The 17,818-nt window shown below is 41.5% G+C and overlaps 3 protein-coding genes and 1 long non-coding RNA gene across 4 annotated transcripts; 3 read left to right on the top strand and 1 right to left on the bottom strand.

Moving 5' to 3' along the window:
- The first annotated feature begins 1,494 nt into the window (after positions 1-1,494).
- On the top strand, positions 1,495-3,376 carry LOC109196070 (uncharacterized). Its single transcript, XM_019349266.2, has 3 exons — positions 1,495-1,756; positions 1,901-2,183; positions 2,311-3,376. Exons 1-3 carry the CDS (start codon positions 1,665-1,667, stop codon positions 2,980-2,982), a joined length of 1,047 nt encoding a protein of 348 aa, XP_019204811.1. The 5' UTR covers positions 1,495-1,664; the 3' UTR covers positions 2,983-3,376.
- A 3,800-nt stretch (positions 3,377-7,176) lies between these two features.
- On the top strand, positions 7,177-7,728 carry LOC112843247 (uncharacterized). Its single transcript, XR_003215464.1, has 2 exons — positions 7,177-7,433; positions 7,506-7,728. It is a non-coding gene; the product is annotated as an uncharacterized LOC112843247 (long non-coding RNA).
- A 3,005-nt stretch (positions 7,729-10,733) lies between these two features.
- ela2 (elastase 2) lies at positions 10,734-12,937 on the bottom strand. The gene is made up of 8 exons (XM_003444790.4): positions 12,779-12,937; positions 12,569-12,657; positions 12,384-12,481; positions 12,086-12,208; positions 11,822-11,958; positions 11,330-11,475; positions 11,066-11,218; positions 10,734-10,820 (listed from the first exon to the last, which is right to left on the bottom strand). Exons 1-8 carry the CDS (start codon positions 12,813-12,815, stop codon positions 10,803-10,805), a joined length of 801 nt encoding a protein of 266 aa, XP_003444838.1. The 5' UTR covers positions 12,816-12,937; the 3' UTR covers positions 10,734-10,802.
- Positions 12,938-14,133: 1,196 nt separating this feature from the next.
- On the top strand, positions 14,134-16,935 carry ela2l (elastase 2 like). Its single transcript, XM_003444791.5, has 8 exons — positions 14,134-14,239; positions 14,377-14,465; positions 14,866-14,963; positions 15,057-15,179; positions 15,317-15,453; positions 15,826-15,971; positions 16,604-16,756; positions 16,848-16,935. Exons 1-8 carry the CDS (start codon positions 14,203-14,205, stop codon positions 16,863-16,865), a joined length of 801 nt encoding a protein of 266 aa, XP_003444839.1. The 5' UTR covers positions 14,134-14,202; the 3' UTR covers positions 16,866-16,935.
- The last annotated feature ends 883 nt before the right edge of the window (positions 16,936-17,818 follow it).

Raw genomic sequence — 17,818 nt, 5'->3', positions numbered from 1 at the left:
CCTCAGCACCTGCCTGTTATAAAAGTCCACAAGCTGGACCTGAGGCCTCCCTGAAATCTTGCCAGCCACTTTAACCAGGATGTTAAGTCTGGTCTTATTATTCAGGGACATATTACCGTACCAGGCAATGATACAGAAAGTTAAAACAGATTCAATAAAACTTTTATAAAAAAGAGTCATCATTTCAGATGAAACATTAAAACCTCTCAACCTCCTTAAAAAGTACAGTCTTTGTTGAACCTTTTTCACTGTAGCAGCAAGATGTGAATCAAAGGACAGAGCCTTATCAAGAACAACCCCCAAATACTTATAACTGTCCACCAGTTCAATGGCTGCACCATTTACCACTGTTAGCGCAGGATAGGGGGATGTCTTCCTGAAGTCAATAACCATGTCCTTGGTTTTTAAGGTGTTAATCATTAAGAATGACTGATCACACCACGAAACAAACTCATCCACAACAGGCCCATGGGAATCCTCTTCACCATGAAGGAGGCTCACAATGACTGTGTCATCTGCATATTTAATGAAATGCCTGTTGGCCTGTGTACTGCGACAGTCATTAGTGTACAAAATATACAGTAGAGGAGAGAGACAACAACCTTGTGGTGAGCCAGTAGAAGAGTTCAGCTGTTTGGAAAAACAGCCGTTTACTCTCACACACTGAGATCTGTCAGTTAAAAAGTCTAAAATCCAACCAACGAGATTAAAATCAAGTTTAAACTGGTTAAGAAGCTTATCAACTAAAAGATGTGGCTGGATAGTATTACAGTTTTTCTCGATTGCTTAAACACTATAACCAGGCCTCTAAACTAAAATTTCAAAACCATAAACGCTATTGGTCAAAAAGCTCACCCATTTCCCTGAACTATAAACACTATTCCCTGCTTTGACACATGACTCAAATTTGGTGAACTGGTACTGCAAAACTCTACACACAAATCCCTACATTTTACAGTGCTTACACCATGTAGTCATGTAGAAAGCACTAGCATGCAACAATGTTAACTTAAGTCAGCATAGCTTGAGCCCAATTAGCACACAATTAACCAGGTGGAAACACTAGGAGTCAAAATTTAGCACACACCAATCAGAACCTGCGATGGATAGATAAAAGGGCCAAAGTCAGCTCATTCAGGTTTGAAACAATGGATCCAAAGAGATGCAAAGGAAGAGGACGTGGTGGAGAAAGAGGACGTGGTGAAAGAGGAGGACGTGGTGGAGAAAGAGGACGTGGTGAAGGAGGAGGACGTGGTGGAGAAAGAGGACGTGGTGAAGGAGGAGGACGTGGTGGAGAAAGAGGACGTGGTGAAAGAGGAGGATGTGGTGGAGAAAGAGGACGTGGTGGAGAAAGAGGACATGGTGAAAGAGGAGGACGTGGTGGAGAAAGAGGACGTGGTGAAGGAGGAGGACGTGGTGGAGAAAGAGGACATGGTGAAAGAGGAGGACGTGGTGGAGAAAGAGGACATGGTGAAAGAGGAGGACGTTGTGGAGAAAGAGGACGTGGTGAAGGAGGAGGACGTGGTGGAAGAGGAGGAGGAGGTGGTGAAGGAGGTGGAGGTGGAGAACGACGGCGACAAGGAAGGGGAAGAGCAAGGGCACGAAGACAGTCAGTCTCGGATGAAATTCGAGCCACTTTAGTTGACCATGTCCTTGTCCATGGGATGACTATGAGGGAGGCTGGGCAACGAGTACAACCAAATTTGAGTCGCTTCACTGTTGCCTCCATCATCAGAACCTTCAGGGAGGAAAACAGGTAGGTGTACTTGCAGTAAGACTGCTTTGTACAGTAACGTTTAAGTTACTGAATTTATGTGTCTTGAGTTTCAGTATGTTTCCATTATTTTCCTGTAAAATGAATGTGTGACAGTTACAGTAATGAGTGCTTCTATTTTTGTAGGACACAGAGACGACCACCTGGTGGAGGCAGGTTAAGGCTTTTGTCGGAGGAGCAAGAGAGGGAACTTGTAAACATGGTAATTGCAAATAATGTAATCCGCCTGCAAGAGATTCAAAGGAGAGTGATTGAGGATGATCATCTTTTTCGAGGCATAAATGCCATCAGCCTCTCCACAATTGACCGCATCCTCCGAAAGAATCAATTCCGGATGAAACAGGCATACCGAGTCCCTTTCGAACGAAACTCTGACAGAGTGAAAAACCAACGTGTGGAATATGTTCAGGTATGAGTTTTGATACTGTATAAGGTATTGTGTACCATCACAGCATGGCAGTTTATGCTGCCATCTCAGCACTCTTGAACTTTGGTTCAGGGTACCGATTGACTCTACTGTGTTATGTGTTTTGCAGAGAATCTTTGAGATTGAAGGACGGCCTGTTCCCCATGAAATGATCTTTGTGGATGAGGCAGGTTTTAACCTGACCAAAAGAAGGAAAAGGGGGAGGAACATAATTGGCCATCGGGCTATTGTAAATGTCCCTGGTCAGCGTGGGGGGAATGTCACTATGTGCGCAGCCATCAGCCAACGAGGGGTACTCCACCGCCATGCCGTACTAGGACCCTATAACACTATGCTTCTCCTTGCTTTTCTTGATGGTTTAAGACAACATATGTTCCAGCTGGACTACAGGGAACCAGCACAGCCAGAGCAGCCTCACTACGTTGTTGTGTGGGATAACGTCAGCTTCCATCGCGCTGCTCTGGTTCGTGACTGGTTTACCAATAACCCAAGGTTTTCTAATATCTTTCTGCCTGCATACTCCCCCTTTCTAAACCCGATAGAGGAGTTATTTTCGGCATGGCGGTGGAAAGTGTATGACCGAGAACCTTATGTCCGTGTTCACCTCCTTCAGGCCATGGAAGAGGCCTGCCTAGACATATCAGTAGATGCATGCCAGGGGTGGATCAGGCATGCAAGAGGATTTTACCCCCGCTGCCTGGCTGGGGCCAATATAGCCTGTGATGTGGATGAGATTCTCTGGCCTGACCCAGACCAAAGACAAGATGCTGTGGTGGGATAATGTTTCTGGTGTGTGTTGTACTGTATAATACATGAATGACAATGTGCCACTGTACATACATTGGTTGCGTCTTTTGTGTTTATCATGTGACAAGGGTTTTGAAGGGGAGAACCATAAGCAACCTAATTGTTTTGGAACTATTGTTTTGAATTAATTGTACCAGTGTGCAAAACTCTGTTGTAGTGTGTGTGTTTTTGAGGGCTTGTGTTTGATGTCTGAGGGCAAAGTTCGGTTTTTCAGCAGGAGTGAATAGTTTTGGGTGTAGAGCTTCATTTTGACCTGGAAATAGGATGTTTGGGGAATTGAGTGAGATGTTATGGATTTGTGTTTACTGTTGTGCGGATATGAGGCGTAGTTTCAAGAAATGTGTTTTAGCAATCGAGAAAAACTGTAAAAGCTGAAGAAAAATCAATAAATAAGAGCCGAGCATGAGCTTTGGCGCCATCAAGATGGCGATAAAGGTAGTTCAACAGAGTGACCACTGCATCATCAACACCTCTATGAGGCCTGTACGCAAATTGTAGTGGATCTATAAGCTTCTCTACTTGCTGCAGGATCTCCTTCCTGACAAGTTTTTCAAAGGATTTCATCACTAAGGATGTTAAAGCGACAGGCCTAAAATCATTTAATAACGTAGGTTTTGTGGTCTTAGCAACTGGAGAAATAATTGATTTTTTCCATACCTCTGGAACCTTCTGTTGCTGAAGAGATAACAGAAAGATATAATAAAAAATACTGCATAATTGCTCAGCGCATGTTCTAAGCACCTGGCCACATATATTATCAGGACCTGGACTTTTATTAATCTTACTCATTTTAAAAAGATTTCCCACCCTTCTTTCATCAAAGAACAAAGCTGGGGGGGCTCTGGTGCACTCTATTAAGAAATCAAGTGTATTCCTTGGATTATGATTATCATTAAATCTCAAATAAAATCTATTCAGCTCATTGGCTAACTGAGAGTCTGAACTAAAACCAGGCAGAGTGATCTTATTACAGTCACTGTAACAGTGAAGAGTCATGTGTTTCATGCCTGCCCAGGCCACCCTTAGGTTATTGCTACCCATCTCCGCCTCTACCTTATCCTTGTATTTTATTTTGGCTTTTTTAATTTCTGATCTGATCTCCTTCCTAATTTCTCTAACTTTCAAGATATTCCCTTCAGTAAAAGCTTTTTTCCTTCCATGAATCAGCCTCATAAGAGCTTTTGAAGACCATGGTTTGTTATTAGGGAAAAAAATGCACAACCACCAGCTCCAAATTTTCTGGAAATCCTAATTCCAGTCCATAAACACTGTTGTCCTAGAGATCAGCAAAGAAGAATTCATGATATATTTGTCAGCACTTTCAGAACTTCCATATTCATCTATAAGCCCTAACATTCATGTAAGAGATGTGCAAATTAATGCAGACTGCTAATGATGTACAGGTAAGAAATGTACCTTAGATCTCCTTCCCCCCCAAAAAAAACAAACAAGATTTTATTCACAATAAAACATTAAAAACAAATCAGATGTTTAAACTGAAAAAATGTACCTGTCATGATCCTGGGTCCTTTTGACCCAGCGTTTTGTGTTTTTCTATTTAGTGTGATTTTGGTTCTGTTCTTCCTCCTGTTTAGTGTTATTCTGTTCTGCCCATCTGTTCCTGTGTTAAGTCTGCGTTTCCTAGTCTGTGTCTTTGGGTGTTTGTGTTTCCTGTTTTATTGTGAAGGTCTGTGTCTTATGTGAGTGTTTTCAGTTTGCCTCCCTAGTCTCGTCACGTTAATCACTCCCAGCTGTGTCCCCCACCTGTGTGTAATCTCCTTGTGTTCTCTGAGGCTTTGTCCCAATTCAGGGTATGCACGCTTGAAGTATGTATTTCAAGTGCGATTACGTCACCGCCACGTGACGACGGCTGTCCCAATTCAAAGTGTACATCAAATATGTGAGTGAAGTTGGCCCCCCCACCTTCTTCAAATCCAACAAAAGTGGTATCAAACGTTTGTGCTACGTTTGTGCTGGTTTGTGCTGCAAAAATTGTCGTTTGTGCTACTATCATTTTAAAGATATTAATAAAAATTTCTAGAGGTCATCAGAGGTCAACCAGCCCCCCAACATTAATTAAATCAAACAAAATGGGTGTCAATCAACTGTGCTATGTTTGTGCTGGTTTGTGCTGCTAAAATTGTCGTTTGTGCTGCTTCTGTTTTAAAGATATTAATGAAAAGGTAAAGGTCAAAAGGTCAACCAGCCCCCCCACATTACCCAAATCAAACAAAATTGATGTCAAACGTTTGTGCTACGTTTGTGCTGGTTTGTGCTGCAAAAATTTTTGTTTGTGCCGCTATCATTTTAAAGATATTAATAAAAATTTCTAGAGGTCAACAGAGGTCAACCAGCCCCCCCACATTAATGGAATCAAACAAAATTGATGTCAAACGTTTGTGCTGGTTTGTGCTGCAAAAATTTTTGTTTGTGCTGCTATCATTTTAAAAATTTTAATAAAATAATGTCTTGATGCGTGCTTAATCATCCAGGTAAGTAAATCCCAAAAGGTTGATTCTGTTCATCTGGACATTTTCAGTTGGAGAAACGTTTCGTCACTCATCCAAGTGACTTCTTCAGTCTCAGCTGACTGCAGTTTCCCCAATCTTATAAACAGTACATTTGCACAGAGAAGGAAACTAGCACCACTGAATGAACAATGTGCTGGGGGGTTAGTTCCATGATTGTTAGTATGCAAATTCTTATGACCATTGATCAACGACTACTAATCAAAGACACAGATTCTCGAATGGCCATGAGTACCATTCACAGAGAGTTGGGGAATGGCTGCAATCACAGCTTTGTAAGATGGCGAAAGATGTACCCTTGGGCCCCCCTTCTCGATTCAGAGATGGTCAGCATCCTGACAGCCCGATGGACGAAGTTGTCTCTCAATCTGTGTGTTCTGGCCCGGAGGCTCTTCAGTATCCTTCCTGATGGCAGCAAACTGAAGACGCTACTGAAGGGATGAGTGGAGTCACCTGTAATGGAGAGGACCTTCCAGATGAGGCAGGTGCAGCTGCTCTCATTACCCGTTGTCATTTTTTCCTGCAGAACCCAGTGCAGGAGTCATACCACACAGTGATGCAGCTGGTGAGGATACTCTCAACTGTGCCTCTGTAGAAGGTGCTCATAATGGGGGTTGAATCTCTTGTGCTTCTCAGTTTGCAGAGGAAGTAGAGTCGCTGTTGGTCTTCTCCACATTCAGGGACAGGTTGTTGTTGCTGTACCACTCTGCCAGATGGTTAACTTCACCCCTGTAGTAGATCTCGTCGTGGGTCAGCAGAGTGAAGAGAAGGGGGCTCAACACACATCCTTGGGGAGCCCCCGTATTCAGTGTTCTTGGGCTTGAGGTGTTGCTGTCGAGCGTACTATCTGCTGTCTTCCTGTCAAGAAATCTAGCAGCCAGTTATACAGCAAGGTGCTGATCCCCAGCAGATCCAGTTTGTGAATGAGTTGCTGGGGAATGATGATGCTGAAGGCTGAACTGAAGTCTATGAACAGCACTCTGACATATGAGTCTCTAGTGTTCAGATGTGTGAGGGCTGAGTAAGGGGCAGTTGAAATTCCATCATCGGTTGAGCGTTTTGACCGGTATGCGAACTCAAATGGATCCAGGTTGGGGGAAAGCGATAATTTGATTTGATGCATGACTAACCATTCAAAGCACTTCATAATGATGGAGGTGAGTTTGACAGGACGGTAGTCCTTAAAGCAGGAGGTAGATGACTTCTTGGGTACAGTAATGATGGTGGAGGCTTTGAGGCATGTGGGAACGGCGGCCTGACCCTAGTGATGTGTTAAAGATGTCTGTGAAAACATTTGTGAGTTCCACAGCATAGTCCGTCAGTGCTCGTCCAAGGATGTTATCAGGACCTGGAGCTTTGCGTGTACTGATTTTGGCAAGGGATCTCCACACACTGTCTGGGGATTTGTTCACCACGGTCTGCAGAGTGGGCTTGTAGTCTGTGATGGTTTGTATTCCTTGCCACTGCCTCCAAGTATCTCTGCTGTTGCTGAAGCTTTGCTGTAGCTGATGCCACGTGACAGGTTTGCCCTTGCTGTTCTTTGGCTCACCTAATTCCCGGCTCTGAAGGCTTGCATTTTTCGACCTTAGGAGCATTTAAACCTGACCTGTGAGCCATGGTTTCTGATTGGCCCGGACAGTGATAGTCCTGGTGTCACGACCTGCAGGATCGGCAAGGTGCTGATCAGAATCTCTCCACTCCTAGCCCTCCTTCTCTTCTCTTTTTCCCTCTCTCTCCTCCTCTCTCCTTCTCTCCCCTGTTTTGCCGGAACTCATGGCGGCTTCACGCCCTCGGTCCACGCCTTCCTGGATTGGGAACACCTGGGCCTCATCAGACTAGCTGGTATATTAGAAGGAGGAGATCAGCTGTTCAATGCTGGATTGTTGTGAAGGCTCTAGTCAGTACACGTCTAGCTCAAGTTTCCTGTGCCTCCGTCTCAGAGACTTAACGAGTGTTTCTTTGTTCCTAGATTCCCCGGACCCGTCCCCGTGTTTCCCCGTGTGGAGTGTGGAAGGAGTGACTGGTCGCTAGCGGAGAAGAGAGAGGTTGAACTGAGCGCGTGTGTGATTTCCCCGTTTTCCCTGGAGCCCTGGACCCCTGCCCCTCACGTCTTGTATATAGCACTAACCCCGCACTGTCTGTACATACACTTGGTGAAGATCTGTAAATAAACCGTCTCTGTTTAAACGCTACTCAGGAGTCCTGCGAGTGGATCCTCTAAGCAACCCGTGACACCTGGTCTCTGTGACATCATCGATGCATTTTGGGATGTAGGCAATAACAGTTTCTGTATATTCCTGAAAGTCTGTGGTGTTGTCGTGTGTGGCAGCCTGTGGTGGAAAAGCAGTCTTGCAGTGCCTCTGAGGACCCTTCTGGCCACACCTGTACCTGCTTACGAACTGGTTTGGTGACTTTGACCAGGGGCCTGTGGGAACTCATGGCACACCTAGGTTTCTGCCTGTAGTACTGACCCTTATGCAAAATAGGTGGAATTAAGACACAGTTCCAAAAGCAAACACAACTGATCAGTGCTGAGAGTGGTCCTGTTGCTGAGGTTGGGGTGATCCTGTAATCTCTTATGAACTACCTCCAACGCTTCTATAACTGGGATGCAAGTGAAGACAGATGTAACATCTCTCTCTCACTGTACATGTACTGTTTATAAAATTAGGGAAACATAACCTGCACAAACAAAATAATTTGCAGAACAAATGTCTGACATCAATTCTGTTCGATTTGAAGAAGGTAGGGGGGCCAACTTCACTCATGTGTTTATAAGGTTGGGGAAACATGCAGTCAGCTGAGACTGAAGAAGTCACTTGGATGAGTGACAAAACGTTTCTCCAACTGAAAATGTCCAGATGAACAGTATCAACCTTTTGGGATTTACTTACCTGGATGATTAAGCACGCATCAAGACATTATTTTATTAAAATTTTTAAAATAATAGCAGCACAAACAAAAATTTTTGCAGCACAAACCAGCACAAACGTTTGACATCAATTTTGTTTGATTTGGGTAATGTGGGGGGTCTGGTTGACCTTTTGACCTTTACCTTCTCATTAATATCTTTAAAACAGAAGCAGCACAAACGACAATTTTAGCAGCACAAACCAGCACAAACATAGCACAACTGATTGACACCAATTTTGTTTGATTCCATTAATGTGGGGGGGCTGGTTGACCTTTGATGACCTGTAGAAATTTTTATTAATATCTTTAAAATGATAGCAGCACAAACGAAAATTTTTGCAGCACAAACCAGCACAAACCAGCACAAACGTAGCACAAATGTTTGATACCACTTTTGTTGGATTTGGGTAATGTGGGGGGGCTGGTTGACCTCTGATGACCTCTAGAAATTTTTATTAATATCTTTAAAATGATAGCGGCACAAACGAAAATTTTTGCAGCACAAACCAGCACAAAAGTAGCACAAACGTTTGGCATCAATTTTATTTGATTTGGGTAATGTGGGGGGGCTGGTTGACCTTTTGACCTTTACATTTTCCTTAATATCTTTAAAACAGAAGCAGCACAAACAACAATCTTAGCAGCACAAACCAGCACAAACGTAGCACAGTTGATTGACACCCATTTTGTTTGATTTAATTAATGTTGGGGGGCTGGTTGACCTCTGATGACCTCTAGAAATTTTTATTAATATCTTTAAAATGATAGTAGCACAAACGACAATTTTTGCAGCACAAACCAGCACAAACGTAGCACAAACGTTTGATACCACTTTTGTTGGATTTGAAGAAGGTGAGATAAGCCACAGAGGCTAAGAGGTCATTGAGGTGGGACCAACTTAATACAGGGGTGTCAAACATAAGGCCCGGGGGCAGAACTGGCCCGGGAAGACTTCAATCCGGACCACTGGTTGTCTTTGGAAAATGTGAAGGAGGACATAAAGTTTGTACTTTTAACTGTATTTTACAAGTTACAAATGTTTTGGACTTTTAGAGCTTTTTCTGCTGATAAAGACCCATCCCATGGTCAGTCACACTACACCAAATAATTAAGTTATAAACTCCTGTAATTTGACACATTACTTCTTACAGATTAAGCCCACAGAGTCATGTGACAGATTCCTTTCATTTAATATGGCAACATTTCTTTATCATGTGGAAAAACAGAAATTGTGCTTCTTTTTCTAATAGTAGGACATCTCATTGATTAAATTTGTATTCAAATTTCTGTACACTGGCAGAAGTTGGAGTTTTCATGTGGACTGGACCAGTTGATGTTGGCTGTATGTGGTCCACGATGTAGAATGGGTTTGACATCCTTGCTTTAGTATAAACAAACCATTTTTAATGACACTTTTTACTGAAGATCACAAATATGTTTTAAAATCTTTATATATACAACCCTTTAAGTAAGCCTGTTATTATGGTTTAATTTCAAAATGTGCCAATCTAATCTAATCTTAGCACCCTCTATAGGGATAAGCAGAAACCAGGCTGGCGTCCACACAAGTTGCTGTGTGTGTAAACTACTGTTTACACGAAGGGTAAACCAGATAGTGGCGGAAAGCGGAAATTCTGGGAAGTTTTGCTGTCACAGTTCCACCTGAAAGCATTCGGATAACTTCTATGGAAATCATGTTATTCTATTCATGTTTATGTAGATGTGGCTTCTGCTTTCAGAGTAAGGAAAATTATGGTTTGTTTTGTCTTCAGGGGTGTTTCAGATGACTGCAAAATGGTGTCACGAAAGCAGATGGATGCTCTCATCCTGCAGCACAAGCAGCTATTTAATAAAAATGAAGCCTGGAGGAAAAGACTGTTCCCAAGAACGACTGGCCTGTTTTCCCAGCCTGCAGCTTGTGTGCATTTTCCTTTGGCATGTAAAGAATTTTGCCTTTTTTGCTCTTCATAATGTATTTTTGCTTTGTGGTTATTTTTCCACACCCTGCTCATAACAGTTTTGTTTTTTGCACATTTTCCACTGCAGGATGGAGAGTCAATTAATGATGAACCTCGGGTTTGTGGTGACTACATTCTGTTCTTTAGCATGTGGTTATTAATTGGCAGGACTATCTTGTAGATATTACAATAAAATCCATGACTAAATGTGAAAATTGTCTTGCTTGAACAAAAATGACATAGGAAGTTGTGTTCACATGCTTAATAAATGTTTAATTTAAGCTGTTTCCTCATTGCATGACCAAGAAACCACACAGGACTCTGGATTATTCACTATATGTTTTTTATTTGATCATTTATCTACCTGCTAAGTTTGACTAAAGCCCATCCATAGCTTAGTATGAGGTCATCACCTGGTCAAAAAAAACAAAACAAAACAAAACATTAAGAGGATGTTTAAAATTGCTCCTGAAAAAGGCATGGATCAGTTTCCATGTTCCTAGCTACTGAGCAGTTGAAGTTCAGTATGGAGCATTTTATAATTTGTGTAATAATTGGCACAAACAAGCGACAGATCATCTTTCTTTTGTAGTTTTGTCTTTTAAAAAAGTATCTTGTGTACTGTGAGATATTTTGAACAAAAGTTTTTTATACTTACATTGTTGATCCAGGAGATGTAGGCGCTGACCTTGGTGAAGACAGAGGGCTTCTTGTAGTAGTTGCAGCCCGCGCTTGAGCCAAAGCTCACAATTCCATGGACATCCCAGGAGCCATCAGGGTTCTGGCAGTTCAGGGGACCGCCAGAGTCTCCCTAAAGGACAAATGTCGTAATAGAAAGATGCTCTTGAGGCTAGGACATATTTTCTGATTTAAACAGCGACAAATACTTCAAAGTTGGTGAAATAAACTAAATTTGACTCACGTTGCAGCTAGACACAACACCATCTCCACCAGCACAGATCATGTTTGTGGTGACCAGATTGCCCCACCAGTCAGACCTGGAGCAGGTGCTGTAATCAACAACAGGAAGAAGAGCCTGCTGCAGGATGTCAGCAATAGGGCCTCCAGCTTTAGAGGAGAAAGACAACGCATTCAGATTCAGGGCTAGAGTCATGATGGCGAGATTCATGGCCAGCACAGTTTGAGAACTACGTTGACTAGACACAGTTTTGATTAGCTCCAAATTTAAAAACTGCATAAAAAATCCAAACTATTTTGATTTATATGATGCAAGAGGCCTTTTGTGATACTTTAAAACATGTAAGCCAATGACAAAAAGCAACTCACAAAAGAAAATTTTCCACAGAAAAACATATTAAAACTTATAAAACACTGAAGACGGGGCTTTGGAGCTTAAAGTGAGCAGCCTTTATAGTTACTTGAACTTTTATATAGTTACTATAATAGAACTTACTCCACAGACGTCCCCAGCCAGTGACGTAGCAGGGAGCACCATTAGCCAGGGTCTCACCAGAGGTAGGAAGACAGGCAGGCGAGATGGCGTTAGTGTTTTGAACAGGTGATGACAGTTTGATCAGGGCAATGTCATTGCTAGGGTGTGGATAGAAATGTCATACTTAGAGAGTGCTAACAAGCAGTGATAGCATGAATTAAATATTTGAAACATAATAACACAGTTTCTAGCCCACAACAGTGTACTGTGGGCTAAATGGCCCACCGAATGTTGTAAGAGTCCCAGTTAGGATGGACAACAATAACAGAAGGGCTGATGGCGATGGAGCCAGACTCATTGGCGGTGTCCAGACTGTGTTTTCCCAGGTAAACTCTGTAGGTGTAACTGCTGCTTGGCCAAACACAAAAACGAAAAGAAAAGTTATACATTTTTGATATATAAGTTATATATGGCAATATATAATACCCTACGATCTCTACAGTATGCCTGGTTCTGTGCCATATGTGTGCACTCCATTTTAGATGTCTTCCTTTTTTCTATTTCTTTTCTTTTTTTGTCATACCCGATGCAGTGAGCAGCAGTGAGGACCCACTCGTTGGAGATCAGAGTACCACCACAGGTGTGATAGAAGCTGTTGCCACTCTTGTACTGCAGAGAGATCTGAGGACAACAAATAACAGCACAGCACAATGAGTCACAATGTGGGGAAAACAGAAAATCTTTAAGAAGAGTTTGAAAGGTGTATACCTGCCAGGGCCAGCTGTGTGCACGGACATCTTCTCCACCAACCACTCTAGTGAGAATGGGGGGATAGGTGGGGGTGCCGCACCCGTAGGCTAAGAGGAAACAGTAGAAAATATGATGATTTCTGATGCTCCATTAGAATCAGAAGTATTACAGCATGTTCACATTTATTTGCCAACACGTAACATAATCATCAAAGACATATTTGCTTACCGCCGACAACAAACAAAGCCAAGAAAATGAACATCATTGTGACTCTCTTCAGTAGAAGTTTAGAGGCACTTGCTACCCCTTATATAGTGAGTTAGCAGGCAGAAATCGCATGTTGCAATGTTTCCCTCAGCACAGCAAGTGAAATTTTGGTAGGAAAAACAAATCAACCTTGGAGATAAGTAACCACAGATATCCCCAAATAAACCTTATCTCCCCGTCTCTACCTCTATGTGAACCATGCAGATGCCTGCTGAACTGGTCACGTCTTTTAAATTTCATGCAAGAGACTCTGACGCTTGGGTATTAAACAAGTCAGTCCCGTATTTTAACATCAAAGAAAAAATTAATTTTCCATTTTCACACTTAGGTCCATAAATTCCGCCCGTAACTACTGGAATAACACAAGCTCCACATCTGAACCATGCCAAATGGGGCCAAATAGAATAATATAAACTATGCAAGCAATTTCCTAGTTGAAACTCTTGCTTAAATATCTATAATATTATATAATGATTGACAAGTCAAGGGGTTTAACAAAAATATTGCAGACATTTTTATACATGGTGCCCCATTCACAGAAGGTCAAAAGTAATTGGATAGTTCACTGATAAGCTGTTTCGTGGTGAAACTAGGCTTTTTCCTCTCGCTATTCTTTGGCAAATTCACCAGGTAAAAGTTTTGGCGTACACTCTAATTATTCAACCTGCATTATGGTTGCGATTTACTATAACCAGCAATATGTTGTCCAGAGAGATGTAAGTGTAAGTAAAGGAGCTCGGGATTAGGCTGAAAAGCCAAACTAAGTCCATCAGAAGGACAGCAAAACCTTTAGAAGTGGCCAAATCAACAATCCAGTACATTCTTCAGAAGAATGAATGTCCTGGCCAGCTCAGCAACATCAAAAGACCTGAAAAACCACAGAATTCACAATTGTACAGGGTTATACTCTCTGCTCAGTTTCAGCCAAATATTCCAAGTGCAAATTCTGTGTCACTGTCCAAAAACTAACTGAACATATACGAGGGAAGTAGTATGTCAGTGCTACACTAATAATAATGTATTAGTTCATTAGATAGCTGTGTCATTCTGTGTTTTTTTTCTTCCTTCACCTACATGAGTGTGCAGCATTTCAAAAGAAATCAGAATAGGAGGCGTTGCATTAGATATGCAGTAAGGTTCTTTGTGTCTTTGTGTGAACTGCAGCATGTGGTGATAAAGTTAAAAACCCTCAATTCCACTGACGTGTTTTGTTTTTTTAAAAAACATAAAAAATACTGAACTCCGAGATACTTTGTCCCGTTCACTTAGCTCCACCCAAGCATCAAAGCTTGTCAGGCTCGGTTTCCAAGGATTTCTGTTGCATAACAGCGTGAAAGGTATAAAAATGTCACAGGTTGAATGGAATCTGTGGAGATACAGCCAAGATGAAGTTTCTCGTGCTTGCTCTGTTTGTCGCTGGAGGTAAGGAGCTTTTCAAACATTGCACACAAAAACTGTTTTTAGCCAGCTGTCTCTCCTCAGTGGGTATTTTCTACAAAATTTCATGCAAGTAAACAATTTGCATTTTTTAAAAACCTTCGTGTCATATGTCCCCTCAGCCTACGGGTGTGGGGTGCCTACCTTCCCCCCTGTGCTGTCTCGGGTGGTTGGAGGACATGATGTCAGGCCTCACAGCTGGCCCTGGCAGGTAAAAAGTCATTTTATTTTGAAAAATCTGAACATCATCAACATAAAATGCATTCTGTTAAAGATAGGCAAGCTTTAATTTACTGGTAGACTGGTAAATAAAAGTTCTTGAGGCAATTTTAAGCATTATTGAAGGATCTTCGAGAAAAGAAATGTTTACTGTGGTTACAGTAAAGTAAATTAAAAGCCATAGGAGATGCGGGATTTGGTTTTTAAAATACTGAAATGCTGCTACAGTTTGGGTGGTTTTAGATTATCAGGAGAAATGACAAAGTATGAACAAACATTTTGCAAGGGCGAACAGACTGCAACCAGCGTAACAAGCAGCACTCTCAGAAAGCACAAAATCAAGCTCAAACAGAGCAAAGAGGTAATTCACTGTACTCTTATGTATATTTTAGATTTCCCTGCAGTACAACAGCGCGGGTGACTGGAGACACACCTGTGGAGGCACTCTGATCTCTGACCAGTGGGTCCTCACTGCCGCACACTGTATCAGGTATAAGAATCATGCACTGAATTACTAATAATCACAGAAACTAACTTTTTTCTTTCACATATCAGTATTATAATCTCCTCTGTCACCTTGCAGCTCCGGCAGGGAGTACAGAGTAGCACTGGGAAAGCACAACCTGTTAGAGACAGAGAATGGCTCTGTGTTCGTCGGCACCTCTAACATCATTGTGCATGAGGACTGGAACTCCTTTTTTATTCGGTAAGATTTTACCGCTACTACTAAGAATTTACCTGTGAGATTTGAATATCAAAATGAGTTGAATATCAAAAAGATAATTTACATGTGCATTATGTGCATATTTGGTTAAATACAAGGTTTAATAATTTCTTGCCCAGTAATGACATCGCCCTGATCAAGCTCGAGTCTTCCGTTAACTTCTCTGACACCGTCACGGCTTCTTGTCTTCCCGAGGCCGGATTTGTGCTCCCCAATAATGAATCCTGCTACATCACTGGGTGGGGTCGCCTGTTCAGTGAGTGCCCGTGTTTTTTCTTTAAGAGAAACTCTCTTTAATTCTATCCATCCCTTCAAAGTTTCTCAAATAATCATTATGTGACACAACTTATGTAAACTGTCTCTTTCTCTTTTTTTCCCCTTGAAGGAACTATACGTATGTTTTTGATAAGTTGATTTTTCTTAGTCAGTTCCAAGTAAACAGTATTATCTTAGCATGTTTTTACTTTTTAAATTAAATCTATACACACGTACTTTTACTAACTAACATGATGCTTTTAAAGAAATAAAAACCAATATTAAATAGAACTGAGTTCTGCACTTTGGCCCCCTGGATTCTTTTGTTTGAGATTTTTGTCTGAGATGAACTACGTCTTTGTTCTCCACACAGCCGGTGGTCCCATTGCTGACATCCTGCAGCAGGTTCTCCTGCCAGTGGTGGATTATCCAACCTGCAGTCAGTCTGACTGGTGGGGATCTCAGGTGAAGGAAACCATGGTCTGTGCAGGTGGAGACGGAGTTGTGGCTGGCTGCAATGTGAGTCTAAAATAATGATTTTATAATCGCATAAAGTAACACTGAAAGAGTCACACTTTCACACATCAGCTAACTTCAGTTAAACTCAACTTTCCTAAAAGTTCCGAGTCTGTGGAATTAGCCCAGTCACACATTTTCACATGCTGTGAATGAAGGGACACATATTTTTTGTATTTATTCTTCCATCCAATCTTCTCACTTGGCACAACATTTAGCCACAAATAACAGCTGGTGACTAGCATGTGCAACTCTCATTCATTTTTAAGCAAAGCTATCATATTTACCAGTCAAAGATTCTCAAATATGAATATTGGCCATTTTGCCTTCGCATTAAAATGAATTAACTTTCGGTTCGCAAAGGCAGCAACACAAAACAAGGTGTTATAATAAAGTTATTACTTTTTTATTAATTTTAAAGAACAAAATGAGATTAATGTTCAGAAATTGTATTATATCATTCCCAATGATGTCACAACCACCTCTACTAAGCTGCATTTTTGTGAGATACATAAAATGTAAAAGAATCTCCGTAATGTGCGATAAGTAATCAGTAAATTGTGTGCACCTCTAAGAAATGACTACTGAATGTGGAATTCACACACTGATCGTTTTGATTCTCTCACCTGACTCAGGGAGACTCTGGCGGTCCTCTGAACTGTTTGAACGCTGCTGGGGTCTGGGAGGTTCACGGTATTGTCAGCTTCGGCTCTGGGCTCGGCTGCAACTACCCCAAGAAGCCCACCGTCTTTACCCGAGTCAGCTCTTACATCGACTGGATCAGCTCTGTAAGTGTCCAAACTTTTGTGCATAATTACATTGCTGCTAACACCATTATTTTACTGTAAGTGTAACATTTCTCTATGATCTCTTTCACAGAAAATTGTGGCCTATTGAGAGAACAGCTTTGTGGGATGAAAAACACTTTGTGCAAATACTGAAATAAAGAATATATAGCCACAAAATTAAAAAAAAAAAAAAAAAAAAGTTGCATTATTTTTTGCTGTACCATCTCTGCTTTATTGTAACTTTAGCAGTTTTCTAAAAATAGAAATAACAATAAAGTATAACAGAATCTTGATGAAGGAGTCTCCATATTCATATTTGTTTTATTCTAAAAAATACATCAGCTATTATGTTTGATCAGTGATACTTGGGTAGTAAAATAGTTTCCACTTTTCAGCGCCCTAGAACACTGATGGGAACTTCTTATCAACAACCACTTGTCCTGTACTCAAGTTTCCAACATTTGTTTGACTTTCTGCATTGCTGACCCAGTTTCCTAGGAAACAAGAGGGAAGTTGCATGCATACAGTCTGAGTGCAAGACCGTTTTAAGCACAAGACAAAGTATACACGAAAGTTGATTCTGTTCATCTGGACGTAGCGTTTTCAGTGGGAGAAACGTTTCGTCACTCATCCAAATGACTTCTTGTCAGTCTCAGCTAACTGCAGGTTTTGATATTAATGATCAAGGAACTGACCTCCCAGCCCATTGTTCCTTCACTGCTGCTAGTTTCAGTCATTATGCAAATGTGCTGTTTATGAGATTGGGGAAACCTGCGGTCAGCTGAGACTGAAGAAGTTTCATCATCACTTGGATGGACCCTACAGATCTCTGTAACGTGAAGCAGGCAGCTAATTATTAATCTCCCTGGGCCATTCATGATCACACATAAATGAAAAAAACATTGTTTCACGGCACGGGCTGAACTGAGATGTTTAATAATTAATCGAAACCCAGAACTATAAAAAGCCAGAACATGAGTCATGTCTTAAACTGAGCTCATATTCAAACACCCTTTCTATGAGTGTATTTACTGAAAACAATCAGACAGTACCAGGAAACAC

Source organism: Oreochromis niloticus, linkage group LG20 (assembly GCF_001858045.2).
Source record: "Oreochromis niloticus isolate F11D_XX linkage group LG20, O_niloticus_UMD_NMBU, whole genome shotgun sequence".
Taxonomy (NCBI): Eukaryota; Metazoa; Chordata; class Actinopteri; order Cichliformes; family Cichlidae; genus Oreochromis; species Oreochromis niloticus.
Note: the sequence above shows the minus strand (reverse complement) of the source record. Positions and strands in the feature narration are given on the sequence as shown.